This window comes from Calidris pugnax, unplaced genomic scaffold (assembly GCF_001431845.1).
Source record: "Calidris pugnax isolate Ruff unplaced genomic scaffold, ASM143184v1 scaffold18, whole genome shotgun sequence".
Classification (NCBI taxonomy): domain Eukaryota; kingdom Metazoa; phylum Chordata; class Aves; order Charadriiformes; family Scolopacidae; genus Calidris; species Calidris pugnax.
The window spans coordinates 10,223,749-10,250,076 of NW_015090812.1; the positions used below are offsets into that span (position 1 = coordinate 10,223,749).

General features: G+C 42.1%; 1 protein-coding gene across 1 annotated transcript; it reads right to left on the reverse strand.

Annotated features, from left to right (window-relative positions):
* Nucleotides 1-1,613: 1,613 nt before the first annotated feature.
* Nucleotides 1,614-26,161, reverse strand: KDM4A (lysine (K)-specific demethylase 4A). Its single transcript, XM_014939363.1, has 20 exons — nt 25,990-26,161; nt 24,749-24,863; nt 23,697-23,890; nt 22,443-22,492; nt 21,815-21,918; nt 20,657-20,794; nt 19,491-19,741; nt 18,530-18,720; nt 16,915-17,276; nt 14,990-15,110; nt 14,209-14,387; nt 11,754-11,958; nt 11,386-11,462; nt 10,608-10,663; nt 9,681-9,789; nt 8,595-8,783; nt 7,718-7,888; nt 7,105-7,224; nt 6,371-6,463; nt 1,614-5,321 (listed from the first exon to the last, which is right to left on the reverse strand). The coding sequence occupies exons 1-20, from the start codon at nt 26,028-26,030 to the stop codon at nt 5,181-5,183; spliced, it is 2,907 nt and encodes a 968-aa protein (XP_014794849.1). The 5' UTR covers nt 26,031-26,161; the 3' UTR covers nt 1,614-5,180.
* Nucleotides 26,162-26,328: the final 167 nt, after the last annotated feature.

Below are 26,328 nucleotides of genomic sequence, written 5' to 3' on the forward strand. Positions count from 1 at the left end.
TACAGCATGCTTGTATGCAGCATATCCCAGTGTGGTCACAGGTACTGCTTGGACATGAAACTGGCTGGTACAAGTTCTTGAGCTGGAAAGACAGGTTTCTCCTAACTCCATATAGATGGGGGTCTGGAAGCTGGGTTCAACCTGGGTTTGGAAACATCCCAGCACACCAACCACCCACCTTGCCTACAGCCCACGAGAAGGCAGCTCTACCTTCAGCCAGCAGTGTAGATGAAGATGACAGCATCCCAATTCCTGGGGTGCTGGGTCCCCTTGCAGCATGAGGGGCCCACATGAGGTCCTGAGGCAGTGACTCCCACCAGACTAACTCCCCCAGCCAAGGTGGATGAGCCCACACAGGAGACCTGTTTCATTTCTCTCTTGCATCGTGTACTGAAGGTGTTCACAGCCCCTGGAACCATTCATGAAAGTGAGAACTTTCCTTAAGCACAGAATTACAGGCCAAGGACACCTCTTTTAAGGCTCCCCTACCTTCACTCAGTTTTGTCTAGAAACACACATACTACGTGATTCTGGTCTTTTTCTAGTACCATCCCTGGTACATATTCCCCTCCTTTGCTAGCTGCTGTCAGAACAGTTTTGCCTTCAGCACTGTCACATTACTCACGCTGCAGTGAGGAGGCTGGAGCAATGTTTCTCCACGAATCTGCCAGAGGTTCCTCAAAAGATAGCAATCAGGTGAATGTTTCCCATTCCTCTGTAGACCATTCCGGTGAGGTCAAAGGAAACTACTGATACACAACCTCAACTATGCTCATTACTGGCACCAACACCACACTGACCCCACCTGAAGCATTCCAGTCTTTGCTCATCTGAAGGAGAAATCTAAAGCTGCTGAACAGCTCTAACAGCAATGCAAAGAAATGAAGAATGATTATGGGAAACAAGGGAAAAGGCTTATTTTGACCTTTAGCAACACCCCATGTTGTTCATGTTGAACCTAAAATACTGCATACTTTATGTTAACTTAAGTGCACACACATAGATGTTCTGGGGAATGCATACAAGTTTGTCAGGGAAAAGGAGATATTAACATTTTCCCCAACTATAAAAGCTGGCTCCAGGAATATCCGGCACTTTAGGCTCCAAAGACAGGGGCTGAAGTAATAATACAATGAATAAGCAATTTACTCGAGGTCACTCAGTGTATCAGTGACAAAAATCCCTGAGCTAAGGTAGAAGAATCTCCTTTCCTTCACTGCCAGTTCAGCAAGTCTTAACCAGCACTGTGAAATAGAAGAGTCAACGCCGAAGTGAAGAACGGAGGTGCCTGACTCTGCACCTGAGTAAGATTTTCTGATGATTCCTCTTCTGGTGCTGCCGCTCTCAGCTACAGAGGGAGCTTAAGGCAACTCAGCTCTTACTGCAGATCCCTCAGGTCTGTACTTCAATGAGGAGTTCTGGTTGAACAACCACGCAGGACTGAGTCCTTAAATAACAGAACTCTGCTTAGTGTCTCAAAGACACCCGAGAACTCCCTAGGTAAGCTCTAAGGAGATGAGTATTAGAAAGGAATAATGCTAACACAAAGGCCAGAAGCATGATGAGAATTTCCAAGTTACATTGCTTTAGTTCTTAAATTAGTCTACAGATTGTCCATTTTGAAATTAGATTTATTACTTGATCAAATTGAAAACAACATACAGGCTACCAGAGTCTTGATTTCATCCCATGTTTGCATTAAAAAAACAAGCACAACTGCAGACATGTCAGACAACAGGAGCCCAGTTAGAGAATGGAAGAACAGAGATGCATTGGAAGCCTTGGGATATGTGGCTATGCTCCTCAAACAGTGCAGAATCAGTTCAACCCAGCTCAAAACACCGGGAAGAGAGAGAAGGGGAAAGAAAAATAGGTCCTACTACCGACGGTACTTCCTCTGGGGTCTGCTGATGGAGAAAGAGCTCTCCTAGAAGTCCGGCCATGAGCAGAAACATAACTGCAATCAGGTGCTTTACAAAGAACACGGTCACCTTTTTAAACCTTATAAAAAGTAATCACTGGCTTGGCAAGCTCATCCTTGAATTAAGGGCAAGCCACTATTTGTTTATACTAAAAACACTTTTTATGGGTCCAACCTGAACCAGTCACAGATGGAAGCTTCATGAAAAGTGAAGTAAGGAGGTCTACTGCCTGCAGCATCACATGCAATGGACCTAATGCAGGGTCATCAGAGCTCCCATGGGGCACATTAAGCGTGATTTCCTACTGAACACATTCAAGAAGCACCTGCCTAGTTGATACTCTGGCAGCACCTTGCCCTCACTGGAATGCTGCTGTAACAGGGATAAATACAATTTCAAAAACAAACCACTGGAGAAAATTATTATCAATCAAAACCAAAGTACAGGTAACTGAAAGCATATGTACCTTTAAGACAGCTGCTCTGTACAGAGCTTTTATTGCTACCTTCAAGCCATAAAACCAATTATTTTTGCAAAGTTAAATAATATAAACTCCTCAAACATCAGGGTCACCAATTTTAAGTTCATGGAGAGAAGCCAAAATGCAGTTCAATCACTGCAGTAGGTAAAGCACGCTCACATTTGAACGATGCAGCACAAGAACTGATGGAAAAATTGGGAAGGCCCTTTGTCTCAGAGTGCACAACGGCAGCGGTTTCCGACACAGTGCAGCCAACTGACAAGAGCAAATCTGGAGCCCGCAGAAAATGTAGCGTAACAAAACTCCTCTTCCAGAACAAATGCTAAGCATAAGATCTCTCAAAAGTCAGTCAGTACTGTTAGAGGTGGGTGGCAAAACCTGCTGCAGTTGAACACCACCAATCCAAACAAATGCAGCTGTTCCGTACTAGGTCATCACTTTAGGATGAAGCTGTTGAGCCAGGTGTTTGCAGCACATCTAGCACGTGGCACCTAAAAGGTGCATTTAAGTTATCTGGCAGTTTGGGAAGAAAGCCTGAACACAGGCACCTTTTCTCCGTAGGGAGAATGACAGATGATATGAAGAATATGTTTTTGAGTAATACCCAGGTAGTGTTCAGTCTATGAGAAGTTGATACCAAACATTAAGATATGCTGACACAACAGAGGCAAGTTTGTTAAGGCCCTGCCAGCTCTCCTCCACGCTTTCTCACGGCACCTCACTTCCAAGAGGCTTACGTACAAGCTGAGACATCAAAGTGCAATTTCATTCCTATTGCCTAGACCAGAGTACCTGCAGCTACTAGACTCCGGTCTTAATACATCCCAATTTTTATCAAGCCAACTATCCCACTCATCAGAAAGCAATTTAATACCCTGAGACCAGGAGTTTTAGACATGTAAAAAAAAAAACAACAAAAAAAAACCAAAACAACAAACCAAAGCCCAAAGGAAAGCCACTATCTCCTTTCAGAATCCGTTTAATCCTTCCAATACTGATGAATAATGTATTCCACCACAAAAATGGGCCAGAATACCTCTATGCAAAACAGCGGTTGTGCAAATCTTTGCTACTCATATCAAGCCTCCTGACCCTATAAAAATGTAGGGATAAGTAAGATTTTCTTTATAAAAGTTGTAGTTTATTTCTTTTCTGATCAAGAGTTGTATCACTACACAATACTACATTTTATTGCTAATCACAAATCAATGCACCGGGGTTTCAGGAGAGTTTGGTTTATAGCGTTCCTATGTAACAAAAGGAAAAAAAGTTACAAATCCAGACTTTGCAGACACATTGCCATGTCCCTATAGAAGCAGGGATGCATTAGGTCTGTTTCACTAGAAAATTCTCCTCTTGAACTGTTTCTGGAGAATATGTAACCATAATTTTCTCCAGCAGGAAAGTCACCCCATCATTCCATGCAAAAAGAAGGCAGCCAATCTGCTCCACAGCCTAAAATCCCTTTCCTACAGAATGGGAAAGGAACACATATTTACACAGCTCCTAACTGTGGTGTGTTAATGCTTAAATTACTAGGAGCAAGTCGGCACATCTTCCAGGAACACCTACTACCCAGCTTAACTCAGCTTCCTATTGCTGGGTTACCGAGGTCCTTCCAACACAACTGAGATACGCCCTACTAATACTCCATAAAAATGCTGCGGAAACCTTTGCCAGACAGCACCAGAGCAGCACTCCTGCTTCAGAAGAGCGCTGCGCAGCCTTTCAGTAATACATACAGTTCAGTGCATGCTTTATCTGTCTCAGACCCAATATTAGCTGCTGTAAGCAAAAGCCTGCGGCCACATGACAGACAGTGCTGTCACAGGAGAGGTACTGCACTGCTTCAGACACCGCTGCCCTGTTATCCCCAATACTGTGATGCTTGGATTTCAAGAAGGGAGAGTTAGGACTCTGTCCCTTTGGTCATTATTGCCTTAGAGGGGGTGGGGAGAAACTCAAAAGAAACTCTTTGGGAGCTGAAAGTCTATTGGGAGCTGAATTCTTATTCTTGTTAGAAGGCTGCACTGTGCAGGGCTCAGACAGATTTCACTGATTCTGAGGCACGTACTATTACAGTTAAACTTATGATTAAGTCAAAACAAGTATCAGAACAAAAATATTAAATGGAGGGTTAAATAATTTGTCCTATAGGATTCAATTTCACATTTCACCTGTTCACACAAGCACCTCCTGTCTGCTTGGATCTGAACAGCCTACAGCTCAACCCTCAGAAAGGAGGTGCTGAGAAACAAGAGACTGAAGCTGCTTGCGACAAAAAGATGGATATAAATATATAATTAAAAAAAGGTTCAATTTCAAGCACCAGTAATACTGCCTGCTAAAGCCCAGGTGTGGTCACCAGGGAGACTCCCAAAATCAGGAATATTATTCAATTAAAACAACAGAATGTACTATTCTGCAGCTGCCAAGATTCCTGGCTACAACTCCCAAAAGAGTTTGCCACCTGTCAAAATTGTCTCTAATAAAAAAGCAAGACTGCTTGATGAGATGAAAGCAACACCCCCAAGCTGGCTTATTCAGTAAGGACCCAACTTCAGACCAGGAGTCTGCAGGCATCAGCTTCAGCAAATGGGATCTGTTTCACTATCCAACAGCTGCCTTTCAGCTACTGCAGAGCATCAGCTTTTTAGCTTCCTTAAAAAACAAAACAAAAAAACCCTGGATTCGAAGCATCCAAATATGGCCTGTTGTACTGGAGCATTGAAATCCTTGGGGAGGTGGGCATCTTCACCCTCTGCCACAGGCAGGGCTTACTCCATGATGGCCCGGTACAACGCAGGTTCAATGTAATCTTCACGGTAGCGTGAATTGATCACTCTCTGTCTCTTCCTCTCTTGTCTGACCTCCTTCTCTGCGAAGATCTCTGTGAAGCGCATATCTGACGCTATGGACTAAGAGAAAAACCAGAGTTAGTCACTAGAAAACAGATCGAATCCCTGCCTCCACATCCTCCCACTGCATGTAAGAAAGAACCAAGTCAGGACACTTAGGAACATTCAGACCTCTTCAAAAACTGACCAAACACAAGAAAAATATCTCAGAAACTGGATTTAAAAGTCTGGGAATCAATTTAAGTGAAGTGTAATCAGACATCCAAAGAATCACAGGTTTCAAATTTAACTGAGTAGCTAATTTAATTTCACAATTACTTTCTTAAAGAAATAAATATGTTCATCTGTTTCAACTTTCAAGCAGTCTAGTACATTTTGTGCCTTATGGAGTAGGAATGTTTAAACACCTGGTCACAGGATTCAGCTACGACACATTCTTTCTTAAACCTCTAACATCCTGTGTGCCTGCCAACAGGGTCTGCATTAGGCTGTGCATGATCACGCTCTAAAGCAGGATATGCTACTGCTTGCTGCCCATAGTTATGTTTTTTATAGCAGGAAGCAATAAAGCAACAGAACAGGGACCCAAAGGGGTTGTGGGATCTTAATTCTTAGAGATCATCAAAACTTGACTGGAGAAAGCCTTGAGTAATTAATTGGCTGACTTCAAAGTTACCCCTGCTTGGAACAGGGGTCTGGAGCAGAGACCTGCAGAGATCCCTTCCCACCTGAATCATTTTATAGTTTTATAAAACGGCCAACTCTCTTGATGCCACCCTACTGAGAGCTTCCCAGAACAGAGGGTAAGTGAAGGAACTTGGCCATTGCTTGCAATTGGAATAGACAATGAAGCTTATGAAAGGATATTAACCTGCTGTCCCAAGCAGTGACTCTGTGCTATAAACTTCCATCTCTGCAGAAGGAGAATTAAAGTCTCTCCAGAGCAAGATAGAACTTTGCTTTTGTAGCCCAATCAATCACCAAGCTTTGCAACAACTGAGGACAGCATCAGATTGCAATCTTTTGCTGCCGTGCACTCAGCTTGCTCTTCAAGAACAAATTAAGTTAAACGAGCTTCTACAGTAGAAGTTTGCACCCTGTTGACCTACCAGCCTTGACTTCACTCTCTTAGGAAGCTCCTCGTCAAGAGTATACACATCATCCCTTTTCACCATCAGCTGTGACCCATCTTCAAATTCCACCTAGAAGAAAAACAGAAGTTGTTCTTCCAGAAGTCTCAGAAGTTAGAACCCTCCCACAGCTACCCAAAACTTGCCTTTTCCTTCTCACAGAGGCCTCTCTCATGAAATAATCTTCTACCACTTGCATTTTATAAGATATGTATACATGTATGAACATTGCAACAGACTTTAACCAATCCTTCACCAATCCCATGACAGTAAAAGCAGGCCAGCAGGTTTGGGATATTCCTGTATCACCTGACAAGACAGTCTGGCTGGTGACTTTAATACGGCCTGAACACCCATCCCTTTGGAAGTGTAGTGAGAGTGCATCATGCCTTGTAAACAGAGAAAAGCAAAACTAAACTTATTTTAAGTAGTTTAATCTACAGCAGACTCCATTCCTGAGGAATTGCAGACCAGCAATTTTTCAGAAGCTGACATTTTCAAGTAGGTAGCCAGACACAAGTAGAGCTGTAAGCAACCACTTTGCTCTTAACTCCAGCAACTGTTACCAGCATCTGGCATTGCTGAGAACCCCAGGTAACTTCCCCTGAAGTGTTTAAGCATGACTCCCCTATAGCTCTGCTGGCTTTAAGAACAGCCCTGTTAATACGATCAGCTTGTTAGGAATGATAACTTTTCAGACAACAATTCTGTACCTGGTACATCTGGATGGCATGTGATGCGACAAACTTGGCTCCATAAACTTGTCCATCTGTCCATCTCACCTGCACAACTTCCCCTTCAGCAGGGGGACCTAACTGAAGACAGTCTCGACTCTACAGCATAAAGGAAGAAGGTGGGAGACAAGGAGAAGGGTAAGCAGCTTCCTTTTGTGAAGATCCAGCAAACCACCAGGAGTCCATCCCAGTCACGTCGCACACCACCCCAACAATTACTCCATTTTAGGGATGGAGAACCAGGCTGAGAGACATCCATCTATGTCATCTGTATTTAAATCCCAACAGTGGGCCCAACTTCAAAGTACTTCATGCAGGAACGGTATGCAAGAATCAGCAAGTTTTCTTTCAGACCTACCAGTGCTGAACAGCCAAAGGTTAGCTGTGCTCCCTGTTACACCTGTTCCTGTGTGCCCTCAGCTAAGTCAGTCTCACGTAACACCCTTAAGGCCATCTTGCAACACATCTCAGCCACAACATGACCTAGGGTTGGAACAATTACCAAATCCCTGGTGTGTCTGCTCTGCAGCAGCAAGAACTGACTCGCATCATGTGCCCTCTGCCGGAGCCAGACTCCCACTGCATAACATACCACAATGTCCTCTGGATACAGGTTATCACTGAAGGAACCATCATCGAAGTTGACCTCGTAGAAAGTCTCCTTTGCAAGGCTGACCACTTCACATTGATAGAAGCGACCATTCTTGTGCTTGCTGATGACTATCTGTCCAGGTGACAGATCCTGGAGTGCAGCTTTAGCTCGCTGAGAAGAGAAAAAAAAATTAATTAAAAAAATCACTTTTTACACAATGACTCAATAAAGAACGTGTTGAGGACATAGCTCCAGTGCTGGCAAGGAAGCAAAATATTTCACTCAGGTGAGTAACTCTACTCAAGCCATCATCAGCACGAGAAAAGTTCTGCCTCTGCCAATTCAAATGCTTAGAGCCTAATCTATTAGATGCTGCTGTCCTTAATTTACTTAGTAAATTAAGCTTTCATTCTTCCGGGCAATGCAAGGCCTCTACAGTAAATATTCTCTAACAGATTGTTGTGGGTTTGATGGCTAAAGGGTCTACACATGGGAACTTTATAAACTAATCGATCACTTAAACATGAAAAACATATGAACACTCATGCATCCTGCTGCAGTCCCAGCACTAACCCTGCACAGTAAGTATCACAGCATAAACTCCAATATTATTCCTCATTACAACAGCTCCAGGAGGGGTGTAATGCTCTCAGTCCCTCTGGGCTGCAAAGCAAAATACAATAAAGCACCTGACTAAGATCACTCAGAGCAACAGCAAGGTTGAGATCAAAATCCAAGATCAACACCGTTAGATTACACTGAACACTGTGAGAGAGCCAAGCCTTCAATGAAGTTTTAAAAGAATCACTTAATCTAAAACTTTTCAGTCTCTCCAAGATACTGCAGTTCAAATCCTAGGAATCACACACCTACTCACCTCTGCCTGAGATGGAATCTTATGCCTGAAGCAGGTAATGAAGACCACAAATGGCCAGTCATCAGGCTGCATCATGACTCCTGCTGCTTGGGCACAGCTGACATGAAAGGATGTGGGACACCGACCATGTGAGCACTGTACACAGCAACCTGCAATTCTCTTTCTTCGTTTCTTGCAGAAGATGCATTTCTGTGGGCAGGAAACTAGAGGTTACTGGTCGGTACTAGCTTTTACCCCACACAAAGGGCTAACTGGTGTAAGAGTCTAATACTGTGACATTTAATCTCTGAGAGCACTGCCATTCTCTGATCAAAAAGAAGCAGAAGACTACTGGTTCTAGCTTATAACAAGGCAATAATTCACGAATTTAAAGGAACCCCATAGACAAAAAATATACCAGCTCAATATGCACAAAGCATTCCACCCAAGGATGCCAGCAACTGGAGATATTGGATTAAATCAGCCTACAGAAGTTGAAAGGGTCTTTCAGCACTTGGCTATTAAGCTACACAAGACACGAATCAAGATTAGAATAATGGGTAGAAAACAGAAGTTAACAGGTAAAATTGGGTCTGTTGTAGGAAAAGAATGTTATCTCTAGTATACTAGAATATGCAAAGGACTTTAAATCATTTCCCCCTCAATACCAAGCTGTTAAGAGGAGTTAAGTACAGTTGCTTTCTTGCTGAAGGCATTCACGCATCATACAAATGCCTCACATATCTTGAAGCATCTCAGGGATCAACAGCAGTCAATACAGCAAGTTAAATACTAGGGATTAGAAAAATAACAAACAAAACAAGTACTGGCATTACACCACTGCATAAATGCCATTTGCCACAAACTGAAAACTGTGGCCCTCTTGCTGGCTCCTCATCCGAATAAACATATACCAGAACAAGGGAAGGTTCAAAAAATGGCAAAAGGGACAGTCGATATTTCCCATACAAAGAACAGAGCAGATTAAATTGTTCAGTCTGGAGAGGAGACAATTTGAGTTTGAAGGGATAAGCGAAGTGTCCCAGATTTTGAACAGACTGGAGAGACACTTTGAAACCCAAATAGTGAAGCACAGGTGATCCTTACCAGCCTGAAACGTTGCAGGGGGATTTTGCCAACATCTACAGGACTCCGCTCTGCAATGTTCACAAATTTTGCCTCCAGTACAGCTACAGCACACATCACATGAACCCACCTGTCAGGACAGAAGAGGGGGAAAAAGAAATTAATACCATTAGGCTAACAGGGGACACTTTGGAGTCTAAGTAAATACAGTTCTGTTGAAGTTTGCCACGATAAATGAGAACTGAGAACTAGCAGTATAATCATCTTTCCTACTGCTAGTAACAGGGTACAGGCAGGGCAAAACCAAGACTTCTTCATAATTCTTATCTATCTCTAACGGGCTTAACAGGAGGGCAATTTAGTGTGGCTTGTGCTGGTTGCATACCTGCATTATAAAAGCCTGCCTGATAGCTTTATTCCTTCACAAACCTGACCTATAGCAACTGCTCAGTCACTACTGAATTAGTTTTGAGACCATGACCAAGAGGCTGAGGCTCCTTATGACATCCACAAAATTGAATTTCAATATGTGGTGCCATTTAAAGCTATGGTTGCCCTTGTTCTTCACTGCGGCCATGCATTATATGGAGAAATCAAAATCCTCTGTGAGAAGGCACCAAGAGACGTCATCTCATCAGGAACCTTCATTTCATATGGTACATTATAACTCTGCACATTACACCTCTGCACTATAAAATACAAAGCAATTAACAGTTACTGTCAAGAGAATGAGAGTGAGGTATTACCTGAAGAGATGATGACTGCTGCATGTGAACACAGTCAACACACTTTACATTAGCTCCCCTTCCACCCCCCAGTAACCCAAAGTGTAAAAGGTGTTGCTGGTCACTCCTTTACACCAAATGCAGACACTGGCTTTAAAAGCTTACCCTCAACTACCTAGAAATTGAGCTTCTCCCTTAAGATCAAAAAATCTGGAACACTCACTTGTCATCATTGGCTCTCTGCAGTGCTCCTCCTCGTAATGAACACAAACAGCAATCCTGGCACAAGGAAGAAAGCATTAGCTGAAAGAGTGAAGTCCAGAGCAGTACACTTGCTTCAGAACTTCCTCCTCAAAATGCACGTCCAAGGAAGAAAAAGGTTTCACTGTCAGAAGAGAGCTAACTACCTGGTACAGATCAGCCGTTTAGCTCTCAAAAGCTACTGCCTTTACGGCAACAAATACAGACTCCAAGTCTGTGGAAGGCAAACTGACCTACCACTGAAGACTTATTCAATTTGTTATGGGTTCCTTTTACTACAGCAATACTCTATATCCTTTGAGGATGTGTAAAAGAATGTGGAACAAACATGAGCCAATAAAATTTAAAAGGTTGACCCATTCTGCTCATCTAGAATCTATATAGCTTTTTGAGGAAATCCCATTCTTCTTGTCTTCTTCACATGTGCACACCTCCCTAGTTACAAACTGAAGTTACTTTTAGAAATAGTAGCTACCATGAATTAAGACAGACAATGGAGCTATTTCCACATTCATGTAGAACACCTTCCCTATGACTCAAGTGATTTTTGGCAGCTTTGCAATAATTAAAAAGTACCCATATACAAGAGACCCGCTCCTAAATATTCTCTAAATTACCTTCTTTTTACAGGAGAGAATAAAAATAAAAACAACCACCACCACATTATGGAAATGAACTTTGTATCCAAGTTCCCAGATGTACCAGACTTCCACCTGTGAGAATCTTATGAGAAACTTTACCTCTTCTAAGGCATTTTCTGTACACCTTGAGCACATCCAGTCTTCAGTGGCCTTGTCAGGGGATACACCATAACAACCTAGAACAGACATATCCCACTTAAGAGCTTACCCAAACTCAAACCCATTCCCCCAGGGCCCGGAAGTAAAGCAGGAATTAAAATCAATGAACCTCAGGGTGATGCTATATATTTGAATTTATCCATGCAGCCAACTCTGTATTTCAATGGCCAGCATTCAAGTATATAGCACTCAATATGGGCCGAACTTCGTTCTATTTGTACATTAAACAGTCTGATAGAGGCTTGCTATGATGTACAGGCCTGCTACGGAGAACACCAGAGTTTAGGGTTAAATCTAGATGCACTCACTTGCATGAACACAGACGTGGCAGTTCTTGCAGGTGATGAGTACGCTGGTTCCATCTTCTTCTAAATAGGGGGTTGAAAGATTGAGGTCAGTGCTACTGCCAGTTGTGGTAAAGCACATTTCAGGAATCAGGGGTTTGGTTCGGATCTTCCCATCCACGGCAGCTGGAGTTACGCCAGAGTTTTGACTGCTTCCTCCACACTCTGCCTGTAAGGGATGGATAGGGAATTTAAGTTTTACAGGTAAAACTGTCTCATATCATCTTTACTCACCCATTATTCCATACATTCTTTCTTTAACTGGATTTAAGAGTTAGTAGCTTAGGTGAAATTATATTTAAGTTTATAAAATCCTCAGCTACTGCAGCTTCGGAATCAAATTATTTTCTACTCAAATGGCTGAATGTAAGGTTTGAACTGCATCCTTCTAACAAGCAACAAGACACACATCAAACAGCATCTCTTCTGACAGAAGAGATGGAATCATCAAACCCACCTCATGCCCTACAGGCAACAACTCTGCTGCATTTCCCCCCACCCCCTAATACAGAGGATCATAACCCGCTATCCAACACTGCACATTTATCCTACTTCAGTATGGAAGGACTGTGATCACACACAGTCCTACTACAATCCCCATTATTTTTTCCTAGTGTAGTTCTGCACAGGTCTAATGGGCTTTGAAACTAATTTGTTCCTGGGAAACAAGCAGATTAGAAGTGCGGTTTCCCACTTCAAGCTCAGCAGACTTTCAGGCTAATCTTTTGTAATTTATTAATCTTAACCAATGTCAAACCAAACAGCAATTACTTGTAAAGTTTACAGATATATGCTTCCATTCAAGTTACCCTTCTTAACACCTAAATAGAAATGAATCTCTCTCTTTAAAAAGCCTTTCAAACCATCTTTTGTACCTCACAGGCCATCACAAAAGTAGCTTGCCTAATCTTTTAAAAAAATTATTAGCAAAAATTGCAGAATGAAGCTGCACTGTCCCTCCTGCAGTGCATCAAAAGGTATGAAAAGAAGTGCAGGTAAGGATCACAGCTGGAAGGAAATTAACATGTTTTCAACAAGTCTTGTTTATTCACAGATTCTGTAAAACTTACTGATTTACACTGTATGTTGCATGTCAAGCAAAAGACTAAATGACTGAGGGAAATGTATACCAAAGTTGAAGAAAATACAACTTTTTTTTCCAAGCAGCTAGATACTTTTCTTCACAAATGAAAAGTGATTATTTGTCTGGCATTTGGTGCCAATTTTTTATTTGAATGGGTAACTGAAGTGAGTTCCCAGATTTGCTATAGACTTTCCGAAGTTGGAACAAGGACCCTAACCACAACTCAAATCCTGGAAGACTTTCTGCTTCACTGCCTGGTGCGGACAGACATTTGAAAACCTCCACCTAGAGTTTTCTGCTTCATAGCTTCTTTTTTGAGTTTTAAATGTAAACAGAACTTAAACCGTCCTCAAATCATTAACTTTATACACTGTCAGCAGTAGTGAAATCCCCACGTACTCTATGTAGAATTTCCAGTCCTAACAAGAACCTACTCTCAAAAAGAAATAGCAAGACTGAACAGAAACTGTGGAGTATGGCTTTTGTGGAAATTCAGAACAATATGCAATACAAACCCTTAACAAAAATGTGAGGTCTTTAACTCCAAAACTGTAGTTAACATGTTTCTAGAGCCACCATAATCATACAGTGATCTCAAATGAATCAAATACTCTTAGCGTATGGGAAGGGGCAAACTATCTCTAAGTTGCAGGTAGAACAAGCAATCAACTATTCAAGCTAGCTCAAAATTAGGTAGCTTAGGTACAGCAAAAAATTCAGAGTGGGACTCCTGTCTAAGCATTTAGTCAACATGACGAAGGGGTTCTGGAGCCCATCCCAAGCTGTGCATTGCTACAGCCACACTTCGTTAAAGCACATGTGCACATGCCATAGCTACTGTCCACATGGATACTCTCCAAGCAAAGGCAGCTTTCTACCTATGCTATCCACAAACACAACCCCAAATCCTTTTAAGTAAAAGGTTTTCCTCCTTGCCAGCTCCCCAAAGACCACATTCTATGAGTGGACTTGAAGAGTTTTTTAAAAAAAAAGTGTAGAAGAGATGGTGTCAGCCTAGAAAAGAGAAGTGAGATTTTTATGGTCAGCTCCAGCAACATTCAAGCTCCATTCTGTGGTTTGAGCAAAAGCCACAGAACAAAAAAGCTTCTGCTAAGCAGCTGAGCAAGGCCCTGGGAGCCCACAGGCAGTTCAGCACAGGTGTGCTGAGGGTCAACCAAGTTGTGCTCTCCTGGAACACTTCATCGGGAAGGCTGAAACACTGATACAGCTTTTGTTAACTGGCAATATGCAAAATGACATTTTAAAAACCATGCATCACACTGGCAACCTCTTCAGTTATCTCTACCCTAACATTAACAGGCATGGTGTACATACCTGATACGTCTGGAAGAGCATACAAACAGCACAGTAAGGAGACTGCTGAGCCATGGTCCGATTGTATTCTTTTTCAGCCTCAAAATTTGGTGGACGATTCTGCCACAGCTGGCTAAGTGGCTTGGCCCATGCTTCTGTCTCCTCAGCCTCTTCTTCAGGAGTTAGTTGCTCTGATGCTTCTGCGATAAGAGATCATTAACCCAGTGATTATGTGTCCTTTTATAGATACCCTTCTTGCAAATGAACCTAAATAAGGGAAGAAGTTATGAAAGGAGATGAAAGAAAGACTGCCAGAAATCAAACTGAAGGGTGATGGGAGCCAGTAACTTGGTCTCCTTTTGAAGAGCTTCTACTAATCAAGACACAAGATAGGCTTATTGGGTGTGAAAAGCACGCTCCAAATTACATCGAGACTAAGGCTGTCAGCCAAAGAATCTGGAAGCGTGTTTTTGGCTATTTTTTAAAATCATGAATATTTACATCAATTACTGGAATGTTTAAGGCAGATGCAATTGTGCGACAGTCTCTGGTACTGGTTTAATTTTCCTTTCAGAGTTGTGATTTTCCAAAGAATGGAACAGGGAAGAAAGACAACACCATTCGAGAAAAAAAGTTTAATGATGCAAGCACAAAAAAAAAATGAAATAAGCACCTTGTCTAGGATGCAGAGGTGTTACTTGCTGACTCCTGTTTATTGCCAGTTACTTCATGGAATACCCCACACTGTCCACAGAAGCTGAGACCCTCTCTACAGTCTCCCAGAGAAACAAGGCTTACTTACCATCATCACTGATGCAGTCTTTAACCAAGAGCGGGTGATGGCGTGGGAGCTTGCTCAATGGCTGGCGACGACCCTTGGACTTCTTACTCTCCTTCATTGATCTTATGTACTCCTTCGCTACCTGGGCAAGGAGAAGCAATTCAGCAGTCAACCAGCACATGTCCTTTTGATACAATTTTTACAGGAGCTTATTTTGAACTTAAAGAATCCACCATAAAATGCACACGTTTCCATTTTATTTTATTTTTTTTCTAACAAACTAACTTCACCTCTAAACTAGCCAAGTTTTTGAAAGAACTGCTTGCAGCATTTTTGTTAGGGAAAACCAGATAGAGCTGTACTAGCTCTGCTGAGCCTTTAGAAAAGAGATTTTTCACAGGTCCCAGTGTAGCTATTTGCAAGTCTGTTTATAAAAGAATCATGTAAGAGACAGAATGGTTCAACTTAGAAGAACCAAGAAAAGAAGTCTCATGCATTCTGGAGAAATTCTCAGTTTGGGTGTTAACTTAAATTCCAAATTTAAAACAAAAAAAACAATAATAATAAAAAAAAGTTTGAGATGCCGATGACCTCTGTAAATAACAGGCTTATTTCAAATGAAGGAAACTTTAACTCTCTCTGTTTATTACTTGAAATTGTGTATTTCCAGACAGACTGGAAGAAGGAGACTACACAATAGTTATTTCTTCTTCCCTCAACCTTATGTAAAAAAGTGACACAGGGACAAAATTACTACTAGCCTGACAAGCGAGGCAATAAAGGCAATGACTTTAACAGCCCAGGAAGTCTCTCAGTAGATAAGAACCTCCTCTCCTCCCTAACACCCGCTTTTTTTCCCCCCTTTAATCTGTTATTCCTTCAAGATCAGAAGCATATCTTAGATTAAATGCATCTTACATCTTTTAAAATCTCTTCTTTTCAAAAAAGAAGCCAGAAGAGAGCATGATAATAATTATCTCTGATCTTGTACAAAGACTTGGATATAAACCTTTTAAGGAATAGAAATGCTTTTATTCAAATGGAATTAACATTCCCAGTTACCATCTGGTGAAAAATTTGTTTTGAAATACACCACACTGGGGAAAACGACCTACACCCATACAAAATTTCACCTTTTCCCTGTGGGGAGTATGGAATGAAGACACCAGTATCAGCAATGGAACTTCTTTACTTTAAACATCCAAGAGAATTCTCAGTTTCAGCCTAATCATCAACAGATTTGCCCATTTGCTGTTCGGTTTCTGTAATTCCTGAATTTTGAAGACATAACCATTATTGGCCTCCCACTCTCTAAACACAGATTTAAAAAGGGAAACAAAATAATTTGAAAAGATACCACCAGGTAAAATTTTAACTATTACAGCCTTCCCTTCGTTTGTCTAACAAAAAATTCATTGGCAGCTCTTAAACACTCAGATTTACATTCTGCCAACCAATAATTTTTGTTCCTTCATTCTTTTTTTAAAAGGGACACACCGATGTGCATACGTGTATGATTCTATACTAAAAAAACCACCCTCAAACATATCAATGTTCTCATAACAAAGGTTGGATTGAACCAGATTCATTTTAGGTACAAATAGGTGTCTATTACTATAAAAGGACCTGAGTCAGCCTGTCACACTACCACATCAGAACCACCAAGCTACCCTTTCCGTTAAAGCACTTAAATAATTCCGAGAAGTTCTTAAAACAAGGGATCTCCTTGTTTTCTATAAGAGGTAAGAGTAAAAAACTTTCATGTTAGCTCTTGTTTGGTTAGAAAAACCCATAGGTACTAAAAGACCACATTAACAGCTAAGCAACCTGCTGTGCAAACACCAGTGGAAGCAAAACTTAATCTGCACAGATAGGAAGCTGTGTCACAGCAAATCCGTGACCAGGTAATACAGCCCTTAGGCTTTCAGTTCTCTTGCCATTCATACCTCTGCCAGTTCCTGTTCATTCATGCTGGCGGTGGCACTGGCTTTCTTTCCTGAAGTCTGTTCGTTGTCAGAGCCGCTGGCATCCCCTTTAGCGTAGCTGTGGACTGTGAGCACCCCAGCTGGCCCAGGAGGAGTTCGTTTTGCCAACAGCTCGGTGGCTTCAGAGTCAGAAGCAGCAGACTGGGCAGGCGAGCCGGGCTGAGTCCTGGAAGCTGCACCCTGCTTCGAAATCTTCGAAACTGAAGTGGAGTTTGAAACATGTGAAATGGACAGATCCAACGCAGCTGCTTCTTGCTCTTCCTCTTCTTCCTCCTCAAGCTTCACCGTTTTCAGTTCTTCAAATTTGGCTGAGTCTACACGATCTAGAAGAAAGGATATACTAATGTTTTGTGAAGTCTGGGCAGCAGAGAGAACATTTGTGCAATCATTTGCACAAAGCCAAACAGGAAAGCAAACTACTCCACAAAAAACAACATTAAGTCATGTAAATAGTAGATCATTAATTCAAACACCTATAAAATCATGGGTGGCTTAGAGAGAGAGAATAAAAGCATCTACTCATTGCCTCTTCCAGTACAAGAACTAGGGTATGTCAAACAAAACCAGCAGATATAGAGTTCAAAATAATGAGAGATGATCCTTTATACAGTGTAGCTGAACAGCCCAACTCCAGGCCACATGACACTGTGGGTAAGAGGTTCTAAGTGTTCATGGGAGACTTAGGAGAAATAAAAACCCACAAACCAATAGAATATTACTAAACACAAGCTGCAAAGAGCTGGGAAACAAAATACTAGAGGGGGGGCATCACATATGTTTGCCCTGTTCCTATATTGTTCCATAGGCCTCTTGCTCCTCCCTTAAGAGGAAGGATAACCTACTCATTACATGCCACACTAGTTTTCCTCCAGCCTACTTGTTGCAAAATTAAAAATAAAACATCTATACAGCATACCAGACCCACGCGACCAGGAAGCATGCATGTGTTTTACTAAGCAATTTCTATAAACAGGTTGCATTACTCAACAGGGATACGGAGGACCTTAGACTACTGAGGCATCCGTTTCTGTATGCAGGCAGGCAAAATAAAAAGAGTAGAAGCCAAAAGCTAGAAACACCCAGTTCTTAAGCAAGTCTCATGCAATACTTCTTGTCTCCTTTAATCCCCATGACCTACCTGGTCAGTCAGGCATTGAAGCACCTACAGGACGACTGCCTACAGCTTTCTTCTCTCCCAACATTTTTTTTTAATAGAATTCTCACCGGAGAGTTATGCATAAGCCACAAGAGATAACAGTTCAAGCAGTGGTTCCATCATTTACTCAAGCCAGTGGCAGAAATGGCAGACAAATTTAACTAAAGAGTACAACCTAAATTGTTTTGGATGCACTCTTTGGTCTTGAAAAAAATCAAATGGTAATATCTCAAGTCTTATGACAGTAAATTTCTGAAGTGTTTGCCATGGCTCTGAAAAACTAGTGTCTGCTTTTTTGGACAACATCCTACCAGCCAGTATCATATGAAAGAGTGCCCCAGATTCAGCTCTAGCAGCTTCTCTCCCTGAGGAGTAATACCCTGTCCCCTCCTAGCAGGATAAAGCTTGACACACAGTTACCTGGAGGCTTGAGCTTCTGTTCACCTTGCTGCACAAGTTCACTCGTAGGTCTCTCATGAGACTCTGCCATGTCTGCTTCATACTGCATGGAGCTCAGCTCCTCCTTGGGGAAGGCCTCGCTCTCGCTCACCTCCTGCGGCACTTCCAGGCAGACCCTGTGCCTTTTTGTTCCGATGCGGTGCCTGGGGACGCTGCACAAGACAAATCCATATGTCAGGTTACCAAACATGTCGAGCGTGTTTAATTTCTGTCTGAACGCACAAAATACAGCCTGGTTTGGATCAATGTCTTATGAGACAGCATCTAGCAAGCCAAATAATTTCCAAATTATTCTGAAGTGTTTTCTTTGCCTTTACAGAAGCACTGTCAGAATCCTTAGGGATGACTCCTCAGCACCTGTTAATCATGTATTAGGCAGCTATGTTCTAGCCAGGCATTCTTTATCCTAAACAGAAATCCCAAACCAACCCCAAAACAAACCAAAACAACAACAACAAAAAAAAAAACCAACCACCAACGACAGCTTTAGGAATAGGAGCTGACACTGGCTGAAAAATACTTAACTGCAAAATGTAAGATGATTAGCCTGTCCACCTTCAGCAACCAGGAACTGCACACTGATGTTACAGTACCGATAGTACCAGAATTTGATAGCAAGTCCTGTCCCATGATCCCAAGACACCCTTTTTTAATTCTGGCTTCCCAGTATATGGTGCACACTTTCAATCCAGGCTTTGGATGTCTGTCCAAAGATGAAGAATTACCTTCCAGGCTGGTGCATTTCCTGGCTACCACAGACCATGATCAACGTGGACTCAAAAAAGTAAAAAAAGAGTAAACCCTACTCCCCAAAAAATTATTGCTAACTCTGACTACTGTTGTTCTATCAGAATGGCAAACATTCAATGGGTCCAATTTATAATAATCCAACAGAAAAGCAGAGGACTGTATAAAGCACTACCTTTTTGTCTCATCCCCGTCCACCTCCTCTTTACATGTCTCTCCCGTTTCCATTTCCTCAGCACATTGTTTCCCATTCTTGACTTTTTGCATGAGATCCCCTTTAAGAAACTCTGCTGCCTCTGGGGTTGGTAGAGTATGGTCAATGACAGTCACGTCCTTCCCAGCTTTCCAAAGCTTGTAACGATCTGGCTGGTACTTCCTCACAAACACATCCATGGAGATCTTCACCATGTCCTTCCGACACGAGCACTGAAGTCACAAAAAATATTCAAGTAAGGCCACATACTCAACAATTCTACTTTGCATTTCTGTACCACTTTGCTTTCAGAAGCTGAATTGGAGGAAAAAACCCCACATTTACACACAGTTAAGCCTCAGAATTCTCAATTCTTTCCCGAGAAATATAAAGAACATATAGTAAGTTACTAAAAACTGGGCAGAAAAGCCAGCAAAAACACAAAACAGAAAACCAGATGTTATCATGATAACTAAGAAAGCTCACCAGCCTACTTACAGAGTTGCTAGTAGAAGCTGACTGTTCTAAAATGAGCTCATACAAAAACAGCTAGCAAAACCAGGGACCATAATGGGAAACTCTGAGCCTACCCAGAGCAGTAGATGTTCCCCTCACCTGGGCATGGTTACAACTACTGCTTCAAATCATTCACTTCCAACGTAACTTCTGAAAACATAACCCGTGTTTGTAAGGCACCTCTACAGGGACATAACACAACCCAGTCTAAAGGTTCAGCCAAGATACCTTGGTAAGTGACTTAAGTTACCAAACTCATACTTCCAGGCTAAACGGTCAATGAATAATGTTTAAAATATCAAACTCAATACTGATGAGTCAAAATACCGATGAGACCAAGCACACCCTTTCATCTTTGGGAAGACAACCAGGTCGCTACTTTTCTTTGAAGCCTCACTTGATCTATACAAAGCTAAAAACCACGTTATATGCTACCCATAGCTGAAAGGAGGACAGGAAACAGGAGGCTGACTAAACATTGTTACCGTATCAGAAAGCAAACATCACATCTTAAACGGACTAAACACTGAATTCACTCCCTTCAGACAAACATTCAGGGCTTAATGAGGAGCAGAACATTAGGCACTCATTCAGGTTATTTGTACGCAACAGGATGGCAACAGACCACTTACCAGTACAGACTGCTTCCCATACTCGATCCACCGAAGAGTAGCAAAGTTGGTAGATTCAGCACAGTTAAAGCCATGATTAAAGCCAGCATGATAGCTATAAGGAAAGGTTATCATGAACTCTCCAGCCTCCTGTGTCACCTAGAAGACAATGGAGACACCGCACTGTTATTCACAACTTAAGAGTCTACTCAGTGGGTCTGAATAAAAGGAGCTCCCACATCCCTCATGCAGCGCATCTGAAACCCCCACCCACAGATGGTGGTTGGAGTTACTTGCTGCAATGGATAGGCTTGATACCTATCTTTGCTATCCTCCTACTTATGCTAAGTGTCTGTTTACTGGAAAGCAACACTCAACAGTTTTTACTAAAACACAACTGGTCAAAATGCACAGAAGTGGTTATACAATGAAATACTCAGTAACAAGCTATCTGAAGGTCATAAAGATACTTATCTGTAACAGCTACAGGTTTGGCTGAACAGTATCTAAGGCCAAGTAAAATTTCTATCCACCCACAACTTGGAAATTTACTACTGTTTTCTTTTGCTGTTCATTATCACCTACAACTCTCAGTCACCCTTCCCCGGCTGCTCTTCAACACTTCCCCACTGTCTAACAAAGGTTCATGACAACAAAACCCTCCAGCTGCCCAAGCAAATGTGACTGTACATCTAAATATGGACTCAAAGCCTAGATCTTCAATGCGTGTGTGTATGGAGGGCAAGTGGCAGGCTATCACCTGAGAAAGTAAGAAGTCTATAAAGTTATTAATGTAATGAAAAAAAAAAAATAGGAAAAACCCCATATTTTCTATGAAGGAAGCAGATCACAACAAACAAAATTAGTAGGGGACAAGTCTAAAACAAAAAAAAAGAACAATCTCTCTTCACTGAATATGTAGCCAAGGAGTGAAGTTATTCTAACACAGGATGTTGTTATAGTTTGAAGTTTAAAAAAAAAAAAAAAATCTCAGAAGAGAGAGCTTTTTCTTGACAGATTTTCCTGTCTCAAACTCTTTCAGACTCCAACTGCCAGATAAATGGAGGTACAGCAGGAAAGGGCTGCCTTATGTCCTCCCTGTTCCTGTTTTCCTCTCTCAGCATCTGCCATTGGCTGCTGTGATACTGAGCTACTATAACCGTGATTACTTTTCTACACCTTATCAAATGGGATGCCATATTTCTTCAGAATTGATGGAGAGATGAGGGTCATCTTGTGACGGAGAAACGCTTCACAGCTTTGGGCACTTCCTGGAAAGAAACCTGTTTAAAATAAAAGCAAGGAGAGATGTTATTGTTCTGCTGTGAACTAAATGAATTTTTCAGTAAGTTTTAGGAGAAGTTACTATGCAGTATTTTTTCCTAGCCCTACAAGTATTGACCTCTTTATTTGAAGTGTGCTAGCTTGCGTACTGAAAAGAAAGGACAACTCCTGGAGATTTATCTTTAACAGATGTCAGTTTGAAAGAGCATGAGAAAGACCACACAGAAGGATCTTCCCTTGGCTATAACTTTCCAGTTCTAACAATCAATAGTCAAGGATTATTTCATTAAAGGCTGGGCAGACAACAAGTGCATTATTTGTAATGTGACATTTCTCTTGTGTGTATATTTTAAACACTCAGAAGTAATATAAACTATATTCTAAAAGGCAAATTATCAGTTCAGTCATGCCAGCCTGTGCTCTTATAGATGTTACAGGCATATCATACTCTAAAAGAGCTGAAACCTGCTGAGGCCATCCATCCCACCTTCTGCAAAACGCGGGACATGAATTGCTCGATTACCTTTTGCGAGTCTCTCCAGTCGCTTCCCATGCTCTGGAGGGATCGAGTACCTGCAGTCATTAAGAACAAGTCTGTTAAGTTCAAGTGACATGACAAAATCCCAAAGTTTGACATAATCAAACAAATCATAAATGGGTATCACGGGATGAATTACTTAAAAAATTAAATAAATCGTCCATCTTTACACTGTCTCTTTCAAAGGACTCTTTATCAAGGACTTTTACATTTCTATCCCAAGAAAAATCGAGAGCCAAAAGCTGCACAACCTGCAGCCTGCTCTTTTGGGTTACATCTCTCCCTCCTTACACATCTTTTATGGACACTGCAAAACTCCCAGTTGGCTTGACTACAATAATAAACCCACCTACTTTGCTTTCTTTCGCTCTGGAATAGAGTGCTATATTCTTGATGAAGTTCCTTGTTAAATAAATCAGACTAAGGTACCAGCAAAATTAACTTCTTCCATATACTACTGTAAAAGAAAAAATGGCCAAAAGGTTTATCAGACTGAACTATTCTGTTTCATGTTCCCACGATATTGTCACTGCATGGGGTTGTTCACTGGTCACATGGCGCTAGCTATTATTTTTGACTTCAAAGTTGTACTAGAAGGCAGCCAAAAATACTAGCTTCCAACAAAACTGCCATGGAAACAATTGTTGAAGTTGCTTGAGAAATTTATTTGTGAACAGAAGGGAATGATTCACTCTTAAAATGCAACCCATGCTTCAGAAAAATTTGGGAGCCTCCCCTAAAAACAATCATGAAAGCTCAGACACTGGATGAACCACTCAGCAAGATCCACTAGCCTGCTTTTAGATCTATGATAAATAGCTACATTTTGAAGTCTGTTAAAAATTGCCTGTTCTCCTAGGGCCTATGTGACAACAGGCACATTACCTCTGTATGGTCATTTTAGAGCTTCAGGAATCATAAGCAAGTTTTCCAAGTTGTGGCCCTATTGCAGCAGAGAACATCCACCCTATATTATAACTCTGAAGAACTCTTTACATCAGGACAGCAAATAGATTTTCTAGAAGGTAATCAAACAAATGCTACTGAGGACACATGATGCTTTGTAGTTCCTTACAGGTTTCTTGTCATCAGATTGTTCCTGTCATCAGATACAACTGCAGTGCAAGATTGGAGGAATGGCAATTCCTTTAGTCAATTCTTCTAACGTCACAACTTTGACTCCAATATTTTATGGTGGTGTTTTTCTACATCTAAAAACTTCTCTAAGAGAAATCTTACCATGACTTGGGTTCCCCAAAATGCAAGTAATTAATACTGTAGAGATCCATGTCCTCGGTATGCCAAGCAAAGGAAGTTTTCCACATGCCAAAATATAGGTAAGGAGTATTCACTCCTTCAATGGTTATGCCGCTTTCATTCTCCACAATATCCAGGATTGTGTTCAATCTGCCAATGTTCCACGCATCCACATGCTGCAAAACACAAGCCTCACGTTAAAAAGGCTTTACAAAGAACAGAAGCACAAAACAAGACAACAGTTGCAAAAGCTATCAGGCCCTTGTGGAACGGCACATCAAGACAAACCATCTACTGGTACAGCTCAAAGCATAAGCTAGTTCACCTAAACCAAAAGTTTCCCATGATGTTAGCTATATACTGATTGTTTACTACCTACCTTTATGGAGGGGGAAAAAAAAAAGTTATCATCCAACATAATGATTAGGAAGGAGAGATAATCATGAAGCTACAGACTTTACAGAGCAGAGAACTAAAACCTGAGCAAACCTGAGCTGATATCTGAACCCTCTAGAACAGAAACACTTTTCATTCTAAACATAGTTTTTAAAAGAGTAAATCATCACAATTTAGGAGACTAGCAAGTAGACTGCATACCCTTTCCTAATGCTTAGCATCCTAACACAAAATGGCTACAGAGCTGTCCCAGGAAAACATGTGCACTAGTGGATACCAAAGCTGTGCGTATTCAGTGATCAACACTTCCAACTCCCACACGCCTTTCAGGACAAAGCAGTATAAAAGCAACACTTATGCAACAGCAATTTTTGCTTTTTTGAACTAAACTGTATTACGCTGACGCTCTAACGGAGGCCCCTTAGAACATTATCTCTATTACTCTCCTTTAACTACCTGGGTTAAATGGAGAGTATGGTATGAACATATGGTTTATTGTTTTCCTGCCCACTCTAGAAGCTGGAGCTAAGGCTATCATTAACTCTTTCCGAAAGTTAAGAGTCAAATGCTACATTAGTATTTATGGCATGCAATATACGAGGATAACCATCACTTGAAAACCAAAACAGTTTTCTCACCTTGTCATAAAGCGTGCCATTAACATCGGCACCGTAGATAGGGGCGTTGAACGTAAGGTTCTTCCAGTACTTTCGCTCGAGGTCTTCAAAGTCTGTGTAGCGGGGTGTGCAGTATCTGAAAAAACCAACAAAGATACTAAAGACTCTGCAGTTTGACAAGTCTAAACCAACCTTTTCCACCACTTAAAGAATCAAAGTTACAATAAAAATACTTAATGCCTGTCATCAGCCAGACCCCTACCTCCCAGAACAGCAGCAAGAGCAGCCACAGCCCCGTTCCTGTGAGATTTGGGAACAAAGGATCAGGAAGAAAATTACTTTCCTCCACTTCTCAGTTTACTTTCATTTTTGCTTTCTTTGTGCACCTCTCTCTAGTCACAACAATTTCATTTTCTACTTGTTGCTACTTAGCAAGGAAGGATGTAGTCAAAACCAGAAAGGATATAAAAAACAACTTGGAAAAAAAAAAACAACCCAAAATTTTCTGCCACTGCAGAAGTAACAAACATTTCCAGACTCCCCTGGTAGTAAAGTGGCCAAGCACGGTCGTTTACCAACAAAATATCTGCTCTTGATATCCATTCCCTGCTAACTATATACTGGCCTCTTTGTGCAGCACCGGGGGATCAAATTTAGGCTCTAACACCTACTTAATGTGTGCGTGTATATGGACATATGTTTTAGACAATTACATATATAGCGTAAGGGAGTCATTTTCATTAAGTTATTGTATTAGAGAAACAGAATCTTAAGATATCTGATGCATACTGCTCGAGCAAGACAACATAAGCTTCAGCAGACTGACTGCAGCTGGGAATTCCAACGTCGTTTCAAAATAGTTATTTCAAAGGCTCTTTTGGTTAAACTCCTTTTAAAGCCATCTCTTCTCCATCTCCTTTCTCACGTCAAGAAGGTTCCCTTCTCTACCGCTCAGTAAAAATTTCCGAAGGTCTAGGCAAAAGTTGGGATGGTGTGGCTACTGAGGAGAAGGCAGGCAGGAGCCGGCAGCGGAAACACTAAGTTCCTCCCGCACTAGGCGTCCTCTGCCAGGTGACACAGAGCGACAACGGTCCCCCTCGGCACAGCCAGTTTGACAGGCACACCCCGCCTGCCCAGGGCCCTACATCCAGGCCTCACAGAGGCACCCGTCGGTAGCCAGGACCCGGCCCCGGGGGAATTGGGGCTACGGGAGGGAACTCCGGCAGGAACCACCGGCGGGGCGAGGCGGACGCAAGACCTACTTGTCGCTGTTGGCGATCCTCCTGAACTCCCGGACCGTCATGGCCTTCTTCTGGATGTTGTACTGCGTGAAGAGGCCGGACTGCCCCGTCACCACCTGCTGGATGGGCGCTGGGATGACGAGCTCGTCGATGTCGTCGTAACACCGACGCGGCTTCCACTCCTTCGGGGGAACGATCTGCGGGGGAGCACAAGGCGACCGGTCACCGCCCGGCCCAGCGGCCCGGGAGGGGGAAAAGAGGGGAGAAGCGGAAAACTCGGGGGGAAGTCGGGATGAAACCCCTTCCCCGCCCCACCGGGGCACACAAAGGGCGGCGGGGGCCGGGGCCGGGCGGTGGAAG

Bases quoted from the DNA above. Each gene is read 5' to 3' on its own strand.
- KDM4A (XM_014939363.1), bottom strand. From the start codon at position 26,030: ATGACGGTCCGGGAGTTCAGGAGGATCGCCAACAGCGACAA. The intron at 24,864-25,989 runs GTAGGTCTTGCG...TGGTTTTTTCAG, and splicing joins AGGATCGCCAACAGCGACAA to ATACTGCACACCCCGCTACA. The intron at 15,111-16,914 runs GTATGAATGGCA...CTCCTTGCCCAG, and splicing joins ATGAACAGGAACTGGCAGAG to GTAGCGAAGGAGTACATAAG.